At 49.0% G+C, this 23,658-nt stretch overlaps 1 protein-coding gene across 1 annotated transcript in view; it reads right to left on the bottom strand.

Annotated features, from left to right (window-relative positions):
* The window catches only part of LOC139234764 (rho GTPase-activating protein 25-like), an 86,136-nt gene that overhangs the window by 57,188 nt on the left and 5,290 nt on the right, over nucleotides 1–23,658 (bottom strand). Inside the window, exons 2-3 of the mRNA XM_070865456.1 lie at nucleotides 7,493–7,692; nucleotides 3,142–3,229 (exon numbers count right to left, since the gene is read on the bottom strand). Of these exons, the coding sequence (XP_070721557.1) occupies nucleotides 3,142–3,229; nucleotides 7,493–7,692 (288 nt within the window). The remainder of the gene's footprint in view (nucleotides 1–3,141; nucleotides 3,230–7,492; nucleotides 7,693–23,658) is intronic.

The following is a 23,658-nucleotide window of genomic DNA, read 5'->3' on the forward strand; positions in this document are numbered from 1 at the left end:
TTCTGAACTATTCTTTACTCTGGTGCAATTTGTCTCTTCCAGTCCTCTGTGGACATTGTTTTTCCTCTCTAATGTCTCATCCTGGTGCCTTTTTTTCAATGAAGCATTAAACCAAGGCTATATCTGTGCAAACGCTGCCACAACACTATTCAAAGAGGAGCAGTGAGTTGTCCTAATGCTTCAGACAACACTCCTCCCTCACTGACACCACCACAAAAAAAATTAAGCCGTCATTCATTTCCTTTTTGTGGAATCTTCTTCAGTGTGATCTCCTGGACTAGTTTCGATCAGCTAGATGGGTCGGAGAGGAATTTCCCAGATCGTTCCCCCAAATAGGCCTGGGGTTTTTTTTCAAATTTTTTTTTGCCTCTCTCAGGAGATCACATGATATCGTCCACATGCCCGACACGAGACTCTCAAGGCAAGCGCTCTACTCGGAACTCCTCATCATCATAGGCAGTCCCTTGGAATCGAGGAGCACTTGCTTCCGCTCTTAGAATGAGTCCTTAGGTGGCTGAACAGTCCAATACGAGAGCCACAGTCCCTGCCACAAGTGGGACAGACAGTCGTTGAGGGAAAGGGTGGGTGGGACAGGTTTGCCGCACGCTCCTTCCGCTGCCTGCGCTTGATTTCTGCATGCTCTCAGCGACGAGACTCGAGGTGCTCAGCGCCCTCCCGGATGCTCTTCCTCCACTTAGGGTGGACTTTGGCCAGGGTCTCCCAGGTGTCGGTGGGGATGCCACACTTTATCAGGGAGGCTTTGAGGGTGTCCTTGTAACGTTTCCTCTGCCCACCTTTGGCTCGCTTGCCGTGTAGGAGTTCCAAGTAGAGTACTTGCTTTGGGAGTTTCGTGTCTGGCATGTGGACAATATGGCCTGCCCAGCAGAGCTGATCAAGTGTGGTCAGTGCTTCAGTGCTGGGGATGTTGGTCTGGTCGGAATTCCTACACGGCAAGCGAGCCCCAGGTGGGCAGAGGAAACGTTTCAAGGACACCCTCAAAGCCTCCTTGATAAAATGCAACATCCCCGCTGGTACCTGGGAATCCCTGGCCAAAGACCGCCCTAAGTGGAGGAAGAGCATCCGAGAGGGCGCTGAGAACCTCGAGTCTCGTTGCCGAGAGCATGCAGAAACCAAGCGCAGGCAGCGGAAGGAGCATGCGGAAAACCAGACTCCCCACCCAGCCTTTCCTTCAACCACTGTCTGTCCCACCTGTGACAGAGACTGTAATTCCTGCATTGGACTGTACAGCCACCTGAGAGCTCACTTTTAGAGTGGAAGCAAGTGTTCCTGGATTTCGAGGGACTGCCTATGATGATGAGTATGATTTACCAAAGTAATACAGACACTGATAGTTCCCTGAAACTTCTACCAAGTGACCATTTTTCAAGTGCGAACCAAAATAGCAGCTATTGATCAACAACAACAAACTTGCATTTATATAGCACCTTTAATGTAGTAAAACATCACAAGGCACTTCAGAAGAGCAATTATCAAACAACATTTGGCACCAAGTCAATTAGGGAGATATTAGGACAGACAACCAAAAGCTTGGTCAAAGAGCTGGGTTTTAAGGAGTGTCCTCAAGGAGGAAAGAGAGGCAGAGAGGTTAAGGGAGAGAATTGAAGAGCTTAGGGCCTTGGCAGTTGAAGGCGCCTTGATTTCAAAATTCTCATCCTTGTTTGCAAATCCGTCCATGGCCTCGTCCCTCCCTATCTCTGTGATCTCCTCCAACCCCCACAAACCCCCCCCCCCACCACACCCACCCCCACATCCCGAGATCTCTGTGCTCCTCTAATTCTACCCTCTTGAGCATCCCTGATTATAATCGCTCAACCATCGGTGGCCGTGCCTTCTGTTGCCTGGGCCCCAAGCTCTGGATCTCCCTGCCTAAACCTCGCCGCCTCTCTACCTCTCTTTCCTCCTTTAAGACGCTCCTTAAAACCTACCTCTTTGACCAAGCTTCTGGTCACCTGCCTTAATTTCTTCTTTTCTGGCTCAGTGTCAAAAAATATTTTTTGTTTTATAACACTCTTGCCTCAGGATGTTTTACTATGTTAAAGGCGCTATATAAATACAAGTTGTTGTTGTTGACAGCACAGATGACAATGGTAGAGGGGTTAAAATCGTGGATGTGCAAGAGGCTAGAATTGTAGGAGCGTAGAGTTCTCTGAGCTTTGTAGGGCTGGAGGAGGTTGCAGAGATAAGGAGGGGACGAGGCTATGGACGGATTTGAAAACAAGGATACGAAAGCAGAGAGGGCATCACAACCAAGGCTCATTCTATCCTCACCCAACATCCTCATCATCATCATAGGCAGTCCCTCGGAATCGAGGAAGACTTGCCTCCACTCTTAAAATGAGTCCTTAGGTGGTTGAACAGTCCAATACGGGAGCCACAGTCCCCGTCACGGGTGGGACAGATAGTCGTTGAGGGAAAGGGTGGGTGGGACTCGTTTGCCGCACACTCTTTCCGCTGCCTGCGCTTGAACTCTGCATGCTCTCGGCGATGAGACTCGAGCTGCTCAGCGCCCTCCCGGATGCACTTTCTCCACTTAGGGTGGTCTTTGGCCAGGGACTCCCAGGTGTCAATGGGGATGTTGCACTTTATCAGGGAGGCTTTGAGGATGTCCTTGAAACGTTTCCTCTGCCCACCTTTGGCTCGTTTTCCGTGAAGGAGTTCCGAGTGGAGCTTGCTTTGGGAGTCTTGTGTCTGGCTTACGAACAATGTGGCCCGCCCAGCGGAGCTGATCGAGTGTGGTCAGTGCTTCAATGCTGGGGATGTTGGCCTGGTCGAGGATGCTAATGTCGATGCATCTGTCGTCCCAGGAGATTTGTAGGATCTTGCGGAGACATCGTTGGTGATATTTCTTCAGCGTCCCAACATCCAACATCCACTTACACACACTTAACAACAGGCCTCATCAGCAATCATAACCCTGCCTAACCATCTTCCACTCCGTGGCTTAGGACCGTGCACCCAATTATAGCAGCCCTACTGCCTCCCTGGTCGACATCCAATATCTCAACATTGGATTGAGCTGGGAGCCTTCCTGCACTTTCTGATTCTGTGCCACACCAGATGGGTGAAGAAAACGCCTGTGTGTGTGTGCTTTGGGGGTCTCGGTGAACGGATGGCACGTACCTGGGACGATTTCGAAGAGGAACTTCCCTGGATCCTCAGGGTTTGTTGGAAGTTCGCTGACCTTGCAATCCTGGAGGACAATGCAACCCTGCAGATGACACAGATGTAACTAATGCATCACAGCAGGAGTGGTTACAATAAATAACAACATTTTGCATTTATATAGTGCCTTCAATGTAGAAAAATGTCCCCAGGTGATTCACAGAGGCATAAAGGCTCAAAACCTCATCAATCACCCTCACAGTGGGGGAAGGCTACACATTAACCATACCGGTCTGTGCCCATGGGCTATGATCGGGTGCAAATATGGGCGATAGCCTGCATCTCAGCGCTTATATGGGCGATAAATGGGCGAAGGTCTAGCCAAGATGTATGGACTAATAGATTTATTTTCCAATTAAAATGTCCTGACATAAATTGTTATGAAATACAAATACGCTACTTCTACTTTCTCACATTCAACATTCAGAAATGAGAGGACATCTCTTTTTCACGTGTATAATGGAAAATGTCCATGTTTCTGAGGCTGTTTTTGGGGTTGTGCATCTGTGATGGACGAGTTGGGATACACTGCAACATTTAGTCCCCCCTCCCCATACACTGGCTATGCTCGCCCCATGTGGGTCCTGACGTTCCAGGTCCCGAACTTAATACTGACGAAGTCGAAGATGCCTATGCGTGAGTTCTTTTAACGTGGGGTGGCAACCACACAGACTTAGCTGAGCAAGGTCTTGATCCAGTGGCAAGGGGATCCAAGACACCTGGAGACCAGGCACAGCTCTATGAGCCTAATTGCCTACGGCGAAGTGTTGGCCGCAAGCTCGGCACCGAGTAGCGCTATTGATGGTAGATGGCCCGAGGCTTGGTTGGGGGGCAGGCATTAGGAAGGTTACTTCCTACTGCCGCACTGCCATAGTTGCCCGGGTACTTAGACGCTTTGACATTAACATCGCCGCCATAAGCGAGACAAGGCGGGCAGGGGAAGGCCAGTTGAAGGAACATGGTGGAGGTTATACCTTCTTCTGGAAAGGGAAATCAGAGGCAGAATGCCGACTTCATGAAGTCGGCTTTGCCGTCAACAATGAATTGGTTGACCGCCTCAAAGACTCCCCCTGTGGGGTTAACAAACGCCTCATGACTCTTCATCTCACCCTATCCCGGAACCTACGGGGCACAATGGACATGATCTTTGCAGCACGACAGCTGCAGGAAAAATGTAGGGAACATGGCCTTCTTCGATCTTACAAAGGCCTTTGACACTGTCAACCGTGAGGATCTATGGAGCGTCCTCCTCCGTTTCGGATGCCCCAAAAAGTTTGTCAACATCCTTCACGATGACATACAGGCCGTGATCCTTACCAACGGATTCATTACAGACCCAATTCACGTTCGGACCCGGGGTCAAACAGGGCTGCGTTATCGCTCCAACCCTCTTCTCAATCTTCCTTGCCGCCATGCTCCACCTCACAATCAACAAGCTCCCCGCTGGAGTGCAACTAAACTACAGAACCAGTGGGAAGCTGTTTAACCTACATCACCTCCGGGTCAGGTCCAAGATCACCCAAACCTGTGTCGTTGAGCTGCAATACGCGGACGATGCCTGCATCTGCGTACATTCTGAGGCTGAACTCCATAATATAGTCGATGTATTCACTGAGGCATATGAAAGCATGGGTCTTACGCTTAACACCCGTAAGACAAAGGTCCTCCATCAGCCTGTCCTCGCCGCACAGCACTGCCCTCCAACCATCAAGATTCAAGGCGCGGCCCTCGACAATGTGGGCCATTTCCCATATCTCGAGAGCCTCTTATCAGCAAAGGCAGACATTGATGCGGAGATTCACCATCGCTTCCAGTGCGCCAGTGCAGCCTTCGACTGTCTGAGGAAAAGAGTGTTTGAAGACCTGGTCCTCATGTCTACCATCAAGCTCGTGGTCGACAGGGCTGTAGTAATACCCGTCCTCCTGTATGGATAACTTGCTTCCACGTCAAAAAGTCCACAGGTATTTCAATGATGGACCTAAAATTCCAGGTCCGAACTAAATCTTGAAGGGTGGGAGATGCCTATGCTTGGATTTTTTTTTAACGTGTGGTAACTGTTGCACACCAGCCTCGACACGGCGCTTGACAGAGCTAGGTCTTGGTCCAGTAGCAAGGATTAACCAAGGGGCTGGAGACCTGCTCTGCTGCATGGACCTAGTGCGCACACATATCGCAGTGTGGGCTGGCCCGTGCTGCCCCTGGGCCCTCGCTTCTTCTGGGCCCCGAACTCACCCCTCTCCTGGGCCCCGATCACGTCCCTCTGTATATCACCAACGATGTCTCCGCAAGATCCTGCGGATCCCCTGGGAGGACAGGCGCACCAACATCAGTCTCCTCGTCCAGGCCAACATCCCCAGTACTGAAGCACTGACCACACACGATCAGCTTCGCTGGACAAGCCACATAGTTTGCATGCCAGATACGAGACTCCCTAAGCAAATGCTTTATGCGGAGCTCCGTCATGGTAAACGAGTCAAAGGTGGGCAGCGGAAGCATTACAAGGACACCCTCAAAGCCTCCCTGGTAAAGTGCGACATCACCACTGACATCTGGGAGACCCTGGCTGAAGACCGCCCGAGGTGGAGAAAGTACATCCGGGAGGACATTGAGTTCTTCGAGTCTCAACGCAAAGAGCGTGAAGTGGTAAAGCGCAGGCAGCGGAAGGAGCGTGTGGCAAACCAGCCCCACCCACCCTTCCCTCGACGAATGTCTGTCCCATCTGCGACAGGGTCTGTAGCTCTCGTGTTGGACTGTTCAGCCAGCAGAGAACTCACTTTGGGAGTGGAAGCAAGTCTTCCTCGATTCCGAGGGACTGCCTATGAAGATGATGATGATGGTATGCTGACCCAATAGTTCAGGCGGTAAGTGGACCTGAACTATTGAGGCTGGCTAAGTCCCAGATTCAATCTCTGCTGAATCCGTCAATGTCCTCCCGGGTGGCTGTGGGGGAGGCTAAGATGCCGAGCTCCCCTTCACAGCACAGAGCTGGCCCATCAGCATCAGATGGTTGCACTCCAATTAATGCTGAGCCTTAGAAGGATTTGTGTTCCGATCCTAATTCCAACCTCCATTTCTCAGTCAAGTTTCTGCCTGGGAGATCTTATAATGACGGAACACTCATAGGTCAGTCCGCCCGCCCAGACCCGCTGTATCTCCCTCCTGTTATGAACTATTAAGCCACCTTATTGGTCACCATGCCTGGATGAGTGCAGCTCCAACAACACTCAAGAAGCTCAACACCATCCAGGACAAAGCAGCCCATCATCGCCTTCAACATTCACTCCCTCCACCACCGGCGCACCGTGGCTGCAGTGTGTACCATCGACAAGATGCACTGCAGCAACTCGCCAAGGCTTCTTCGGCAGCACCTCCCAAACCCGCGACCTCTACCGACTAGAAGGACAAGGGCAGCAGGCGCATGGGAGCACCACCACCTCCACGTTCCCCTCCAGGTCACACACCATCCTGACTTGGAAATATATCGGCCGTTCCTTCATCGTCGCTGGGTCAAAATCCTGGAACTCCCTCCCTAACAGCACTGTGGGAGCACCTTCACCACACGGACTGCAGCGGTTCAAGAAGGCGGCTCACCACCACCTTCTCAAGGGCAATTAGTGATGGGCAATAAATGTTGGTTTTGCCAGCAACGCCCACGTCCTGTGAATGAATAATTACAAAAAATCTGCTGTCTGGTATATTCAGGCACTCTATCTTAAGGAAGACTATGGGCAGACGAGAAGGTAGGAAAACTGCTCCTCTGACTGTCCCATGGAGTCGGCCTTTTTTTTGATTTGCCCACAGCTCCTGCCTCGAGCTCCAAACTGCTCCTCTGACTGAGGTCCTGTGGGAAGGAGTGAGGGAGGAGGACAGTGGGAGTATGTTTGAGTCTGTGTGTGTGTATTGGCACATGCGGCGGAGCCTGGTCTCCAGTCATCTCGGATCCCCTTGCCACTGGACCAAGACCTAGCTCAGTCAAGCCCGTGTGGTGGCTGGTGTGCAACGGCCACCCCACGTTAAAAAAATTCACGCACAGGCGTCTTCCACGGTTTAAAATGAGTTCATCAGTCACCTGAGTATTCATTTTTAGCGGAGAAGCAAGTCATCCTCGACCCCGAGGGACTGTCTATGATGATGAGGATAAAGGCATGAAGATTGGGCAAGCGGTTTTTAAACCAAGTCTGGGGTGTGAATAAATATTCAATATTTTCCAACTCACAATTAACCAGACACTGGCATTCTTGTGGCGATTGGAGAGAAATCTCTCTTCATTCTTGCATTCCTCAGCACCATTGTTGCCAAATGTCCTTACCTGTGGTTTCCCATCCTCCTCCTCCTTGTAGTAACACAGGTAGAACCCTCGAAGCACAAACCAGCGGGACTGCCAGTGCTTCACGAGTGACCGCTTCTTCTTCAGCCAGCCTGACTTTATCGGGCGGTCCAACATGTTGGGGGATGAAGGTCTGTTTGATGCCGTGCTATGGTCACCTGGCATCACACTCTTTGAACGGCCTAGAAATAATCATCAAAGGAAAACTTAGAGCTTTGGGATTTATTCCAGCAGTGCATCCCCTTCTGTCAGTGTGAACCTAGAGAAGTTATTCAGCATTGAGATCCTGTTACGTGCAGTTTTTAAACTTATATAGTTTTCACATATGACATAATCTCTCCACAAATATCAAAGTAGATTATTCTTCATTTCAGTATTTAATTGACTCACCTCCTGACTCCCCAAAGCTTCTCCATGATCTACAAGGCACCAGTCAGGAGTGTGATGGAATACTCCACTTACCTGGATGAGATGCAGCTCCAACAACACTCAAGAAGCTCAACACCATCCAGGACAAAGCAGCCCGCTTGATTGGCTCCCCATCCACCACCTTCAACATTCACTCCCTCCACCACCGGCGCCCCCTGGCTGCAGTGTGCACCATCTACAAGATGCACTGCAGCAACTCGCCAAGGCTTCTTCGGCAGCACTGCCCAAACCTGCGACCTCTACCGACTAGAAGGACAAGGGCAGCAGGCACATGGGAGCACCACCACCTCCACATTCCCCTCCAAGTCACACACCACCCTGACTTGGAAAGATATCGGCCGTTCCTTCATTGTCGTTGCGTCAAAATCCTGGAATTCCCTCCCTAACAGCACTGTGGGAGCACCTTCACCACACGGACTGCAGCGGTTCACGATGGCGGATCACCATCACTTTCTCGAGGGCAATTAGGGATGGGCAATAAATGCTGGCCTTGCCAGCGATGCCCACATCCCGTGAACGAGTAAATTATATTTTTTTCAAATGACCCTTGGTAATAACTAGGAGCCGCGGAATAAGTCACGGTCTGTTTTTCGTATGTGGGATTGTGGAATTTGGTGCATCTGGCAATGAATTGGCTGCTGAGATTGTCTTTCAGGCTGCCTTGTGACGACTCTTGATCATAGTTTTACCACACAGCTCGCCCAATCAATGGACTTCATTTCCAAATGGCACGACTGAGTCATCGAGCTGTGAGACCAGTGTTTAAAAAAGCGCTGTTTACACTATTACATTTAAACATTAGAATATGTAATTGGACTGTGAAAGGCACAGCTGTCCCAGACACAGGAAGTGGTTGCTTAAAATAGACACAAGCTTTCCAGATGCCTGCGCTATCAATGCAGTGACAGGAAGCTAATGTGTTTGAACATGGGAAAGAAGAGAAATCGAGTCACCCCTTTAAATCCAAACAATCCCTCCCTCTTCTGCTTCTAAATTTGGAATTCTTCTGGGAGGACAGACTCATAAATTCTGGCAGCATTTTGCGCATTCTTGATTTTCAACGTTCCACCATTGGCAGCCATGCCTTCAGCCGCCCAGGCCCAAAGTTCGGGAATTCCCTGCTAAACACCTCCACTTCTCTCTCCTTCTTTAAGACGGTCCTCAAAACCTGCCTCTTTGAACAAGCTTTCCTGGTTAAAGAAACACTTGGATTTATATAGCGCCTTTCACAACCACCAGACATCTCAAAGCGCTTTGCAGCCAGTGAAGTATTTTTAGGGTGCAGTCACTGTTGTAATGCGGGAAACGCAGCAGACAATTTGTGCACAGCAAGCTCCCACAAACAGCAATGTGATACTGACCAGATAATCTGTCTGATTGAAAGATTAGTCAGGACAATTCTCCTCATATAATATCTCCCCATGTGGCTCGGTGTCAGAATTTGTTTGATAATCGTTCCTGTGAAATGCCTTGGGATGCTTTACCACGTTAAAGGCGCTATATAAATGCAAGTTGTTGTTTTTAATGATGCCCTCAGGTGTGAATACTGACCTCACAAGATTGGTTCAGGTGATGATCCATTTTATCGCAACCTTTCAGAATACCAAATCTACCGTCTTGCCATTACAGCATCTGATTGCTTCTTAAATTAGCTCTATATCCCGGGCTCGCCTAACCTCCTTGGCAAATCATCCCCAGCTCGTGATCACTCTCTGTGGGGAGGAAACAATCTTCCTGATGCCTGTCCTAAATTTGCCGTTTACAACAGTGGGGCTGGATTTCCGGTTGTCTAACGCCTCAGTTAGCAGCCAGGGGGGGCATTAATGGGAGCGTTAGAGGTTACAGACAGGGAGCACAGATTTTAGTGCCCCGACCGAAAATTCAATAGAAGCTCACCGGGGGCACAAACCAGTAGCGCCCAGCTGCTGACGATCGCTCCGATCCTGACGTATTCCTGGTGCAACGCCCATGCTTGCGCCTCGGTCTGTAAATTCAGTGCGGCCGCCTCATTGAGCGCCCGCCAATAACAACGTCTGGGAAAACAGTCGGTGCAGGCTTGCAGAGTCGTTAACTGGTGGCTTTTTAAAGGGACGAGGAAGCGCTTCCCTCGGAGGTCACAGTCAGTGCAACGTTTACACACAGCACGGTGCGTGAGCCTCCCAGTTTGCAGCAGCAGACAGACAGAACAGTACAGGGGGAAAACAAGTGATTTTGAAAACTTCAATGAGTGCGTTACTATGCCGCACCTTTAAGACTCGTCTTTTCCCGGGATCTGATTCGGAGTTCCGCGCATGCGCAATGACGCGGTTAAATTTAGTGCCGGCATTTCCGTTAGCGCACCCCCCCCCACACCCCACCTCCCCAGCTCTGGTATGCAACGGCTGATTTATCGCCCCGTCAGCTCTTTGACCGATTCTGACGAATCTCTGGGCAGGAGGTGCAAAACTTTTCAAGGTGCTAAAAGTACCGCTCCACCTGGATTAACACCGCAACAGAGGCGCGACCAAATTTCTTCCGCCAAATGTCTGCCCAAAGTTCGACTGCCCCTGGCATAGCTGAAAGTATTTTTGCAGTTTTACTTTCTCTATCCTTTTAAAGATCGTACGTATCTCTCCATAAGGCCTTTCCAAGGCATTATCAAGAGCAACAGTTTATTAAGTCTGTTATGTATTAATGCTTGGGGGTCACCAGACACCAGAGGGCGCCGTGGTCAGAGGTCATCGGGCTGTACGCATGTGGCATGTGTGTTTGGTCACCTGTATATAAGCTGGGTGTCTTTGTGATAGGCATCAGCCATGATGCGATCCTCAGGAAGCTGTTGACTGCAGAGACGCTGGATTTGAAAAAGGCCATTGCAACTGCCCGGGCATGCATGACAACGGATGATAATTTGAGGCAGATATCATCGATGAGTTGGAGTTCCACGGCAAGTACTGTAAACAAGATGGCGTCGTTTTCGGGCAGAGCTGCTTACGTGAAACCTGCCGCTGTTCAGAGCCCACCAACTGGTTCGAACCATATTACACCCTGTTGGGCAATCATCAGTCTCACCAGTGTCAGTTTAGACAATACTCATGCGATGGATGTTCGAAAGTGGGGCATCTTCACAGGATGTGTCCATAACAGAGCAAGCGTGGTGCGGCTCACCACGTGGTTGATGAGGACCAGTTCAGTGATGGCGCGGATATGCAACCCAAGGAGGACGTGAATGGACTGTATTCATTCCTGAGCAAGAGCCAGCCGATAGTCGTTAATGTGAAGCTGAATGGCGTGCCTGTATCAATGGAGCTGGACATGGGTGTGAGTCAGTCGATAATGAGCCAAAGGGCATTCGACAAGTTGTGGGACACTAAGGCTGTGAAACTGAAGCTGCATCCAGTCACTGCCAGGTTGCGTACTTACACTAAGGAACTCATACTGGTGCTCGGCAATGCAGCAATCGAGGTGTCATATGACGGTGTGGTTCACGAGCTACCATTATGGATCATCCCAGATAATGGTCCAATGCTGTTCGGCAAGAATTGGCTCGAGAAAATCAAGTTGAACTGGAATGATGTCAAGATGTTGTCCTCGGTGGATGATACTTCGTGTGCTCAAATATTGAAAAAGTTTCCTTCTTTGTTTGAACCAGGCATTGGTAATTTTATGGGAGCCAAGGTGCAGATTCACCTGGACTCCAATGCAAGGCCTGACTATCACAAAGCTTGGTCTGTTCCATGCATGATGAGGGAGAAGGTTGAAATTGAGCTTGAAAGATTCCAGCGTGAAGGGATCATATCACCGGTCGAGTTTAACGAGTGGGCTAGTCCCATTGTTCCTGCGTTGAAGAGTGATGGCACTGTCAGGATTTGTGGAGACTACAAGGTTATGATTAACCGATTTTGAAACAGGATCAGTATCCATTACTGAGGGATGATGACCTGTTTGCCATTCTAGCTGGTGGAAAGTCATTCACAAACTGGATCTGACGTTGGCCTATATGACCCAGGAGCTTGTCGATACTTCGAAGAAACTCACCTGCATCAACACCCATAAAGAACTGTTCGTCTACAACAGGTGTCCTTTTGGGATTCGTTTAGCTGCAGCCATATTTCAGAGGAATATGGAGAGTTTACTGAAGTCCATTCCTGGAACTGTCGTGTTTCAAGATGACATTCTGGTCACAGGTCGCGACATTACTGACTCTGATCGGCTACTCAGCCCTCAGTCTCAACGGATTCAGAGCGCTCGCCTAGAGCCAAAGTTGAACTGAGACGATCAACTCGTGAGAGGAAAGCCCCAGACCATCTTAATTTGTAAAAAGACTGTTGTTAAGATGTTAAAAGGGGGATGTTGTTATGATTTAATGCTTGGGGGTCACCAGACACGAGAAGGCGCCGCGGTCAGAAGTCATCGGGCTATACGCATGTGGCATGTGTGCTTGGTCACCTGTATATAAGCTGGGCGTCTCATCCTCGTCGCCAATTGTAATGACTCAAGAATCTGGTTACTGTAAACTCAGGTGCAACTTGATCCATCTTTATTCCAGCCCGAGAGTGCGTGCGTGACAAAGACACCCAGCTTATATACAGGTGACCAAGCACACATGCCACATGCGTACAGCCCGATGACTCTGACTGCAGTGCCCTCTGGTGTCTGGTGAGCCCCAAGCATTCATTCCACTGAGGATCAGTTTCAGTGAAGTCCTCTGCAATACCTCTTGCATTGCCTTCTTGCATTGCAAGGACCAGAATAGCATCAAACTTGTTTCAGTGTCTGTTTTGTTGCATTTGATACCCAACCCATCAATGGTGCTCAGTCCAGAAAGCAATCGAGGAACATAAGAAATAGGAGCAGGAGTAGGCCATTTGGCCACTCAAGCCTGCTCCACCATTCAATAAGATCATGGCTGATCTGATCTTGGCCTCAGCTCCACTTCCCTGCCCATTCCCCATAACCCTTGACTCCCCTATCATTCAAAAATCTGTCCACCTCCATCTTAACTATATTCAATGACCCAGCCTCCACAGCTCTCTGAGGCAGAGAATTCCAAAGATTCACGATCCTCTGAGAGAAGAAATTCCTCCTCATCTCCGTTTTAAATGGGTGACCCCATGCTAGGTCAATTGTTAATTTCAAATCTGAGCTTGCTAGATTTTTGTGAACCAGTTGAATGGCGGAACAGGCTCGAGGGGCTGAATGGCCTGCTCCTATTCCTATGGTCCTAACTTATTATAGAAACATGGAAATTTACAGCGCAGAAGGAGGCCATTTCGGCCCATTGTGTCCGCACCGGCCGACAAAGAGCCACACGGCCCTCGGTCAGCAGCCCTGAATGTTATATACAAACCCATGAACAATGAACAATGGCGGAAAGGCAAAGAGCACCCAGCCAACCAGTCCGCCTCACACAACTGCGACACCCCTTATACTGAAACATTCTACACTCCACCCCAACCGGAGCCATGTGATCTCCTGGGAGAGGCAAAAACCAGATAAAAACCTGTTATATATTTAACCCTAGGCAACCTGTATCACACCACCACCAGAGGGCCAACCTGTTGGAGTCCCAAGGGATCCCAACATCCCTTGAGAGCACGGTATATAAGCAGGCCTCCCACGCGGTACCTGCACTCCGGAATCGTATTAAAGGAGCTAAGGTCACACTTACTCGTTGCTCACAGTACTCAGTTTCATCCTTTATTATGAGCTTATCAAAACCCATGAAAATGAAGCTTCATTGTACTGGAGAAAATGAAGGAGAGAATATATTGGAAAAATTGCAACATAGAGATGTGTGGCAAAGGCGGGTATATGGAGTTAGGATCAGCTGTGAGCTTATTGAATGGCGGAACAGGCTCGAGGGGTTGAACGGCCTGCTCCTGCTCCTATAATCCAAACTGCATTCTCCAAAAAGTCAGACACTAGCAATCCCTGTAAAAGCTTAATATTCTTAACCGAAAAGAAAACAAGCAAAAAGAAAAATAAAGTCCCCCTGCCATTTCCTTCCTCTTTATGTTTCCTTCCCACTGTGGCGTGTGTCTTACAATAGAATCCCTCTCTTGAATGGCCATTGATTGCGTCCTTTAAAGCCAGGCTGTTCAGAGATGATATCAGGAAGCACTTCTTCACACAAAGGGTCGTTAAATCTGCAACGCTCTTGCCCCGAAAAGCTGGGGGGTCAATGGAAAATTTCAAAATCGAGATTATTAGACTTTTGTTAGGTAAGGATATTAAGGGATACGGAACTAAGGCAGGTTAAGATACAGATCAGCCGTCACTTAGTTGAATGGCAGGACAGGGAATCAAGGGATATGGGGACAGTGCAGGGAAGTGTTGAGGTAGAAGATCAGCCATGATCTCATTGAATGACGGAACAGGCGCGAGGGGCCAAATGGCCTACCTACTCCTGCTCCTATTTCTTATGTTCTAATGTTATGTTCTAACAGGCTCGAGGGGCTGAATGGTCTCCTCCTGATCCTATGGTCCTGATCCATTAAGAAGCATCATTGTGCTTGAGTCAATGAAGGAGAGAGTATATTGGAAAAATGACAAGGCTGGACCATTCAAAGCCTATACCCCTTTAAGAGCCCCACTGACCCACAACTTCCTCTGCACCCATTCAAATTGGGCTCTGAATGGGCGCAAGGGTGCAAAAGCTAGAAAATTACACCAGGTATTTTAATTTTAAAACTTTTAGATGGATTCCGGGATCTTAGTGAGGCTGTGGCACAAGAGGGTCAGTTCAGCAAATGTTGCTGGTGCTATAGAGAAAGAAAGAAAGACTTGGATTTATATAGCGCCTTTCACAGCCACCGGACGTCTCAAACCGCTTTACAGCCAATAAGTATTTTTGGAGTGTAGTCACTGTTGAATTGTGGGAAACATGGCAGCCAATTTGTGCACAGTAAGCTCCCACAAACAGCAATGTGATAATGACCGGATAATCTATTCCTTTGTTATGTTGCTTGAGGGATAAATATTGGCCAGGACACCAGGGATAACTCCCCCTGCTCGTCTTCAAAATAGTACCATGGGATATTTTACATTCGCCTGAGAGAGCAGACGGGCCCTCGGTTTAATGTCTCACCCGACAGACGGCACCTCTGACACTGGGAATGTCAGCCTAGATTTTTTTTGTGTTCAAGTCTCTGGAGTGTAACTTGAACCCACAATCTTCTGACTCAGAGGTGAGAGTGCTGCCCACTGAGTCACAGCTGACACTAGAGCCTCAGTTGATGCGGGTACAGGCCAGAGATAGGCTATAACACCATGGTCACCAATTCCCTCACTTGTGGTCACCACTGCTGTGCCAGCAGTGCAGCCTCACCAAACCACACCGAAATCGAGTGCAATCTAACACAGAAAATACAGCCAGACAGAAAATTGCACACAGTAGTCATCTGGCAGCGGGCAGCATTCTCTCGCCTCTGAGTCAGAAGGTTGTGGGTTCAATTCCCACTCCAGGATCTTGAACACAAAAATCTCAGCTGACGCTCGAGAGCACTGCTGAGGGAGTGCTGCACTGTTGGAAGTGCTGCCTTTCGGATAATGACATTAGACCGAGGATGCCGTCTGCCCTCTCAGGTGGACGCAAAAGATCCCACGGCACTATTTTGGAGAAGAGCAGGGGAGTTATCTTCAGTCAAATGGCCAATTTGTATCCCTCAACCAACACCTAAAACAAATTATCTGACCTGTTAATTTCATTGCTGTTTCTGGGAGCTTGCTGTGCGCTTATTGGCAGCCATGGAATCTTGGCCTTTATTACAAATGGGTATGGAGTATAAAAGCAGGGAAGTCTTGCTACAGCTATACAGGGTATTGGTGAGGCCACACCTGGAATACTGTGTACAGTTTTGGTTTCCATATTTACGAAAGGATATACTTGCTTTGGAGCCAGTTCAGAGAAGGTTCACTCAGTTGATTCCAGAGATGAGTGGGTTGACTTATGAGGAAAGGTTGAGGAGGTTGGGCCTCTATTCATTGGAATTCAGAAAAATGAGAGGTGATCTTATCGAAACGTTTAAGATTATGAGGGGGTTCGACAAAGTGGATGCAGAGAGGATGTTTCCATTGATGGGGGAGACTCGAACTAGAGGGCATAATTTTAGAATAAGGGGCCGCCCATTTAAAACAGAGATGAGGAGAAATTTCTTCTCTCAGGGGGTTGTAAATCTGTGGAATTCGCTGCCTCAGAGAGCGGTGGAAGCTGGAACATTGAATAAATTGAAGACAGAGATAGACAGTTTCTTAAACGATAAGGGGTTATGGGGAGCAGGCAGGGAAGTGGAGCTGAGTCCAGGATTGGATCAGCCATGATCGTATTAAATGGCAGAGCAGGCTCGAAGGGCTGTATGGCCTACTCCTGCTCCTATTTCTTATGTTCTTATTACAACAGTGACTACACTTCAAAAGTACTTAATTGGCTGTATAGCACTTTGGAACTTCCTGAGGTTGTGAAAGACTCTGTTTTTATAGCAAAATAAATAAAAACATACTAAGTCCCGCTACCCAAGTTTTCTCTCTCCTCCCCCCTCACATCTGTCCTGCACCTGCGTAATTGGTACAGAGCCACACTGGGGTGTTTTATGTAGGTGTTAGCAGATAAAAGCTGTATCTGCTATATCTGACATCATGGCTATCATCAGTATGTGATACTACGGAGCTGCAGCAGTGAATGCACACCGCATGTTTCACCCTCCCATTCAACTGAGCAAACCTCCGCAAAGCTCACAGCCATTGCAGCCCCCTCTACATACACCGAATGCCTGCCGTCATCCAGTTGCCGCTTGAGATACAGAACGGGAAGTTGCTATCAGCACCTGACACTCCTTTCTGTTCCATTCCAGCCCTGCTCTACATGAAAGAGTTTCTGGATTGTCACAGTGATTCAGTTCGGGATTCACTACCAGCTGTACCTTCAATGCAGAGCATGCACCCCATTTCTCTTCAGGTGATTCCCTGACTCTCCCGACATGCTGGACACTGTCTGCGGCTCATATGCATGCAGAGCTGTTCCAGCCTGTCGTTTGTCCAGAGTTGGTCATCTTGTTCCATGTTATGATCTTCTGAGGAGGTCACGACCTTCAAAACTCGGGACATGTCAAGTGTGTTGTTTCTCGAGGGCTAAACTTCCTCCTTTTGGGAGGACTTTGCTTGTCTTCCCCTTTCCTGGTTCTCTATGTGTGCTACCCTCCCTGCCGAGAGCCTCTGCCAGACCACTCCAACTCAGTGCCAAGAGGTTCCCAAACATGCCCCGGGGAGTGTCAGCCTATATTTTTGTGCTCAAGTCTCTGGAATGGGATTTGAACCCACAACCTTCTGACTCAGAGGCGAGAATGCCACGGCTGACACAACCTAGTGCAGTGCTGAGGGAGTGCTGCACTGTCGGAGATGCCGTCTTTCGGATGAGACGTTAAACCGTCTGCCCTCTCAGGTGGCCGCAAAAGATCCCACGGCACTATTTCGAAGAAGAGCAGGGGGAGTTCTCCCCGGTGTCTTGGGGCCAATATTTATCCCTCAATCAACATCACAAAAACAGTTTATCTGGTCATTATCACATTGTTGTTTGTGGGAGCTTGCTGTGCACAAATTGGCTGCCGCATTTCCTACGTTACAACAGTTACTACACTCCAAAAGTACTTAATTGGCTGTAAAGCGCTTTGAGACGTCCGGTGGTTGTGAAAGGTGCTACATAAATGCAAGTCTTTCTTCTTTCACTTGGTTTCTCCCGCTTGCTCTGAGCACACGGCTTACTTCCTCTCAGGAGGTTACTGAGGCTGAATAGTTGTCCTATTCAGTAAACCCAGCTTCTGCATGCCCAGCACAGCCCGCCCCACCGAGACACCAGATGCAATTCTTCAATTCGCCCCTCCACGCTCCTTCAATGGCGCAGTGGGTGCATGCTGCCCCCTGCATGGTATTGATCTTTACCAAACTCATAGTCTACAGGGCTGTAGTGATACCTGCCCTCCAGTATGGCTCAGAGGCATGGACCATGTACAGTAGACACCTCAAGTCACTGGAGAAATACCACCAGCGATGCCTCCATAAGATCCTACAAATCCCTTGGGAGGACAGATGCACCAACATTACCATCCTCGACCAGGCCAACATCCCCAGCATTGAAGCACTGACCACACTTGATCAGCTCCGTTGGGCAGGCCACATCGTCCGCATGCCAGACACGGAACTCCCAAAGCAAGCGCTCTAATCGGAACTCCTTCACGGCAAACGAGCCGAAGGTGGGTAGAGGAAACGTTACAAGGGCACCCTCAAAGCCTCCCTGATAAAGTGCAACATACCCCCTCGAGTCTCGTCGCCGAGAGCATGCAGAAACCAAGCGCAGGCAGCGGAAGGAGCGTGCGGCAAACCAGACTCCCCACCTACCCCTTACCTTAACGACTATCTGTCCCACCTGTGACAGAGACTGCAATTCCCGTATTGGACTGTTCAGCCATCTAAGAGCTCATTTTAAGAGTGGAAGCAAGTCTTCTTCTTTTCCGAGGGACTGCCTATAATGATGATGATTGATCTTTACAGAGTAGGGAGGTCTGAGGTTCATTCTCTGATCTAAGCTGACTTAACCAGTCAGGGCAGCTTCCAATTGGGCTGAATGACCTGAGCAGGGGAATATCAACAGGCTATCCAGTGTCTCCTTGCTACATGGATTGAAGAAGAACAAAAGAGATTTGCTTGCAAGCTACCGCCCCATCTCCAACCTCCCTTTCCTCTCCAAAGTCCTTGAACGTGTTGTCGCCTCCCAAATCCGTGCCCAACTTTTCCGCAATTCCATGTTTGAATCCCTCCAATCCGGTTTCCGCGCCTGCCACAGTTCCGAAATGGCTCTCATCAAAGTCACAAATGACATCTTTTGTGACTGTGACAAATGTAAGCTATCCCTCCTCATCCTTCTCGACCTGTCTGCAGCCTTTGATACGGTTGACCACTCTATCCTTCTCCAACGCCTCTGCACCAGCGTCCAGCTAGGTGGCACTGCACTCACCTGGTTCCACTCTTATCTATCTAATCGTAGCCAGAAAATCTCCTGCAATGGCTTCTCTTCCTGCCCCCGCACCGTTACCTCTGGTGTCCCCCAAGGATTTATCCTTGGCCCCCTTCTATTTCTCATCTATTTGTTGCCCCTTGGTGACATCATCCGGAAACACGGAGTCAGTTTCCACATGTACGCTGACAGCACCCAGCTCTACCTCACCAACACTTCTCTTGATCTCTCCATGGCCTCTAAATTGTCAGACTGCTTGTCCGGCATCCAGTACTGGTGAGTAGATATGTTCTCCAATTAAATATTGGGAGGACCGAAGCCATTGTCTTTGGTTCCCTAACCAGTGACTCCACTCCTCTCCCTAGCATCTATCTGAGGCTGAACCAGACTGTTCACAACCTAAGTCTCATATTTGACCCTGAAATGAGCTTCCAGCCACATATCCGCGGCATAGCTAAAATCGCCTATTTCCACCTCTGTAACATCACCTGTCTCCGCCCCTGCCTCAGCTCATCTGCTACTGAAACCCTCATCCATGCCTTTGTTACTTCAAGACTTGACTATTCCAATGCACTCCTAGCTGGCCTCCCACATTCTACCCGATGTAAACTTTAGGGCATACAAAACTCAGCAGCCCGTGTCCTAACCCGCACCAAGTCCCGCTCACCCATCGCCTTGTCAAATTTATATGTTTTGTCTTAAAACACTGCTGTGAAGTGCCCTTGTACATTTTACTACGTTAAAGGCACTATATAATAATAAAAGTTGTTGCTGTTTGTTGTTGTCCCAGCTGGGAGAGCAGACAGGGCCTCATTCGAAAGACAGCCCCTCCAACAGTGCAGCGCTCCCTCAGTACAGTACTTCCCCTCCAACAGTGCAGCACTCACCCTCCGACAATGTGGCACTCCCTCAGTACTGCCCTTCCGACAGTGCAGCTCTCCCTCAGTACTGCCCCTCCGACAGTGCGGCGCTCTCTTAGTACTGCACTGGGAGTGTCAGCCTGTATTTTTGTGCTCAAGTCTCTGGAATGGGTCTTGAACCCACAACCTTCTGACTCAGAGGTGAGGGTGCTACCCACTGAGCCACACCTGACACTAGGTTAGGCTGCAATGAGCCCCTTGACTGTCGAGCAAGATTGCTCACTATCTCGGCTCGTACGTGAAGAGGAACACGCACTTGGCCTTGGTTCAAGGTTGCATGTTAGTTCCGGGGATAAAGGCTTCATTTGAAAGTTTTTCGACGCGGACTGAAGGCGACCACAGAGGTGATTTGGCCAGCCGCTCAACATGAGAAAATGGACACTGTTGCTCATTGTACACTAGCAGTTACTCCAACACGGCAGTGTTATCACAAACCCACATCCTGTTACTGGGCTCACCCGACCAACAGTTCTACAGTGGAGTCAGAAGTCTCAAACTTTAACCAGCCTCTGCAAACAAAACACATCTCTTCAATAGTTTGTAAACGGGCCGTCTTTCGGCGAGATTGCAAAATTGATTTTCGAAAAGCCATCTGATTTTTTAACGGTATGCATTTTACCCTGAGTCACACATGCACATACACGTGCGTTGGTCGAGGAATGGAGGTTAGAGGTGGCAGCTTAGCAGAAAGAGAAAATCACACTTGATCTCTTCTAAGCAATACATTGCCGTTGTGAAAGCGTGAAGCACTTTGGGATATTTTGACTAGGGGAGGCAAGCTCTAAATGCAAGAATTCTTGTAATTCACGCAGTGTGACTCTCCATTAATACCAGCATTTCATCGCTGCCATCTTTTCAAAGATCATAGGGGGTAATATTCTGTTGAAGCAAGTCAGGAACAGTCGCCTTTAATATTGGGTGCCATGCCTTTGTAACCTCTAGACTTGACTATTCCAATGCACTCCTGGCTGGCCTCCCACATTCTACCCTACGTGAACTAGAGGTGATCCAAAACTCGGCTGTTAACTCACACCAAGTCTCGCTCACCCATCACCACTGGGCTTGCCGACCTACATTGGCTCCCGGTTAAGCAATGCCTCCATTTCAAAATTCTCATCCTTATTTTCAAATTCCTCCATTGCCCTCGCCCCTCCCTATCTCTGTAATCTCCTTCAGCCCCAAAACACCCTGAGATGTCTGCGCTCCTCTAATTCTGCCCTCCTGAATATCCCTGATATTAATCGCTCAACCATCGGTGGCCGTGCCTTCTGCTGCCTGGGCCCCAAGCTTTGGAACTCCCTGCCTAAAACTCTCCACCTCTCTACCTCTCTTTCCTCCTTCAAGACATTTTTAAAACCTACCTCGTTGACCAAGCTTTTGGTCACCTACGCTAATTTCTCCTTATGTGGCTCAGTGTCAAATCTTTTTGTCTCGTAACACTCCTGTGAAGCACCTTGGACGTTTCACTATGTTAAAGGCGCTATATAAATACAAGTTGTTGTTGTTATATTGGGGCATGGACAGTGTCTCAGTCCTGTTTAATACTATAGGGTCTGGTTCCCAACCAACATTAACGTCCTCAACCAGGCCAACATCCCCAGCATTGAAACACTGACCACACTTGGTCAGCTCCGCTGGGCGGGCCACATAGTTCGCATGCCAGACACGAGACTCCCAAAGCAAGCGCTCTACTCGTAACTCTTACATGGCAAACGAGCCCCAGGTGGGCAGCGGAAACGTTACAAGGACACCCTCAAAGCCTCTCTGATAAAGTGCAACATCCCCTCCAACACCTGGGAGTCCCTGGCCAAAGACCGCCCTAAGTGGAGGAAGTGCATCTGGGAGGGCGCTGAGCACCTCGAGTCTCGTCGCCAAGAGCATGCAGAAATCAAGCACAGGCAGCGGAAGGAGCGTGCGGCAAACCTGTCCCACCCACCCTTCCCTCAACCGCTGCCTGTCCCACCTGTGACAGGGACTGTGGCTCTCGTATTGGACTGTTCAGCCACCTAAAGACTGATTTTAAGAGTGGAAGCAAGTCTTCCTCGATTCCGAGGGACTGTCTATGATGATGACATCTGTGGGGGCTATGGGGGAGAAACTGTCTAATGGTGGATTTTATTTATGAAATATTTTATTTATTTATTGCATTTTTACAATAGGCTACTCAGACAAAGCTTTAAAACTCTGGGAATTTGTGTCTCTTTTCTCTTGGAAAAAGAAGGCCGAGGAGTGACCTAATAGAGGTCTTTCAAATTATGAAAGGTTTTGATCGAGTGGACACAGAGAGAATGTTTCCACTTGTGGGGAGGAGCATAACTAGAGGCCATCAATATAAGATAGTCAACAAAAAATCCAATGGGGAATTCAGAAGGAACTTCTTTACCCAGAGAGTGGTGAGAATGTGGAACTCGTTGCCACAGGGAGTGGTTGAGGTGAATAGTATCGATGCATTTAAGGGGAGGCTGGACAAGCATATGAGGGAGAAGGGAATAGAGGGTTATGCCGATAGATTTAGATGAGGAAAGACGGGAGGAGGCTTGAGTGGAGCATAAACGCCGGCATGGACTGGTTGGGCCGAAAGGCCTGTTTCTGTGCCGCATATCCGATGTAGATCAAGTATCTAATTTACTTCAAGATGTAGCGATGAGAGCACAGATACGTGGAGACGATGATGTACAGAGCCCTCGCCTCCAATCACCACACCCTGCAACGTGGTTTCCGTTGGTCAGCACTGTCCAGTTTAAAAGCTGTGCTAATCAGGGTGCATAGGATGGTGCTAGGTTTGGAAGGGGGTACGCAGTAAGTAAAGTTTGGGAACCTCTGTCACAGTGGGTAATGCATTGCACAGATTGGGCAGGGACAGTACTGATTAAAAAGATAAGAAAAAAAGTCTTGGAATCAGAGAACAGTAAAAGCACGGGAAGAGGCCATTCGGCCCGTCGAGCCCATGCCGACTCTCAACCAGTCCCACTACCCCCGCCCTTTCCCCATAGCCCTGCATATTTTTTTTTCTTCAGCCACTTATCCGTTTCCCTTTTGAATGATAAGATTGAGTCTGCCTCCACCACCGTTTCAGGGAGTGCATTCCAGGTCCTAACCACTTGCTCGTAAAATAATGTTTTTTCTTACATCTGCACTTATATAGCGCCTTTCACGACCACTGGATGTCCCAAAGCGCTTTACAACCAATGAAGTACTATCGGAGTGTAGTCACTGTCACAATGAGGGAATCGCAGCAGCCAATTTGTGCACAGCAAGCTCCCACAAACAGCAATGTGATGATGACCGGATAATTTGTTTTTAGTGATGTTGGTTGAGGAATAGATATTGTTCCAGGACACCGGGGAGAACTCCCCTTGCTCTTCTTCAAAATAGTGTCATGGGATCTTTTACGTCCACCTAAGAGGGCAGGCGGGGCCTTGGTTTAATGTCTCATCCGAAAGGTCTATGGAGGAACACATCCTGGCAACGAGAGTGACATACACCTCTTCAACTGAGTCATCCATGGCTCAGTGGGCAGCACACGTGCCTCTGAGCCAGAAGGTTGTGGGTTTAACATAGAAACATAGAAAATAGGTGCAGGAGTAGGCCATCCGGCCCTTCGAGCCTGCACCACCATTCAATGAGCACAAAAATCTAGGCTGACACTCCATTGCAGTGCTGAGGGAGCGCTGCATTGTTGGAGGTGCCGTCTTTCGGATAAGACGTTAAACCGAGGCCTTGTCTGCTCTCTCAGGTGGATGTAAAAGATCCCATAGCACTATTTTGAAGAAGAGCAGGGGCATTCTCCCCGGTGTCCCTGGGGCCAATAT

The sequence above is a fragment of the Pristiophorus japonicus genome, chromosome 22, assembly GCF_044704955.1.
Source record: "Pristiophorus japonicus isolate sPriJap1 chromosome 22, sPriJap1.hap1, whole genome shotgun sequence".
NCBI lineage: Eukaryota > Metazoa > Chordata > Chondrichthyes > Pristiophoridae > Pristiophorus > Pristiophorus japonicus.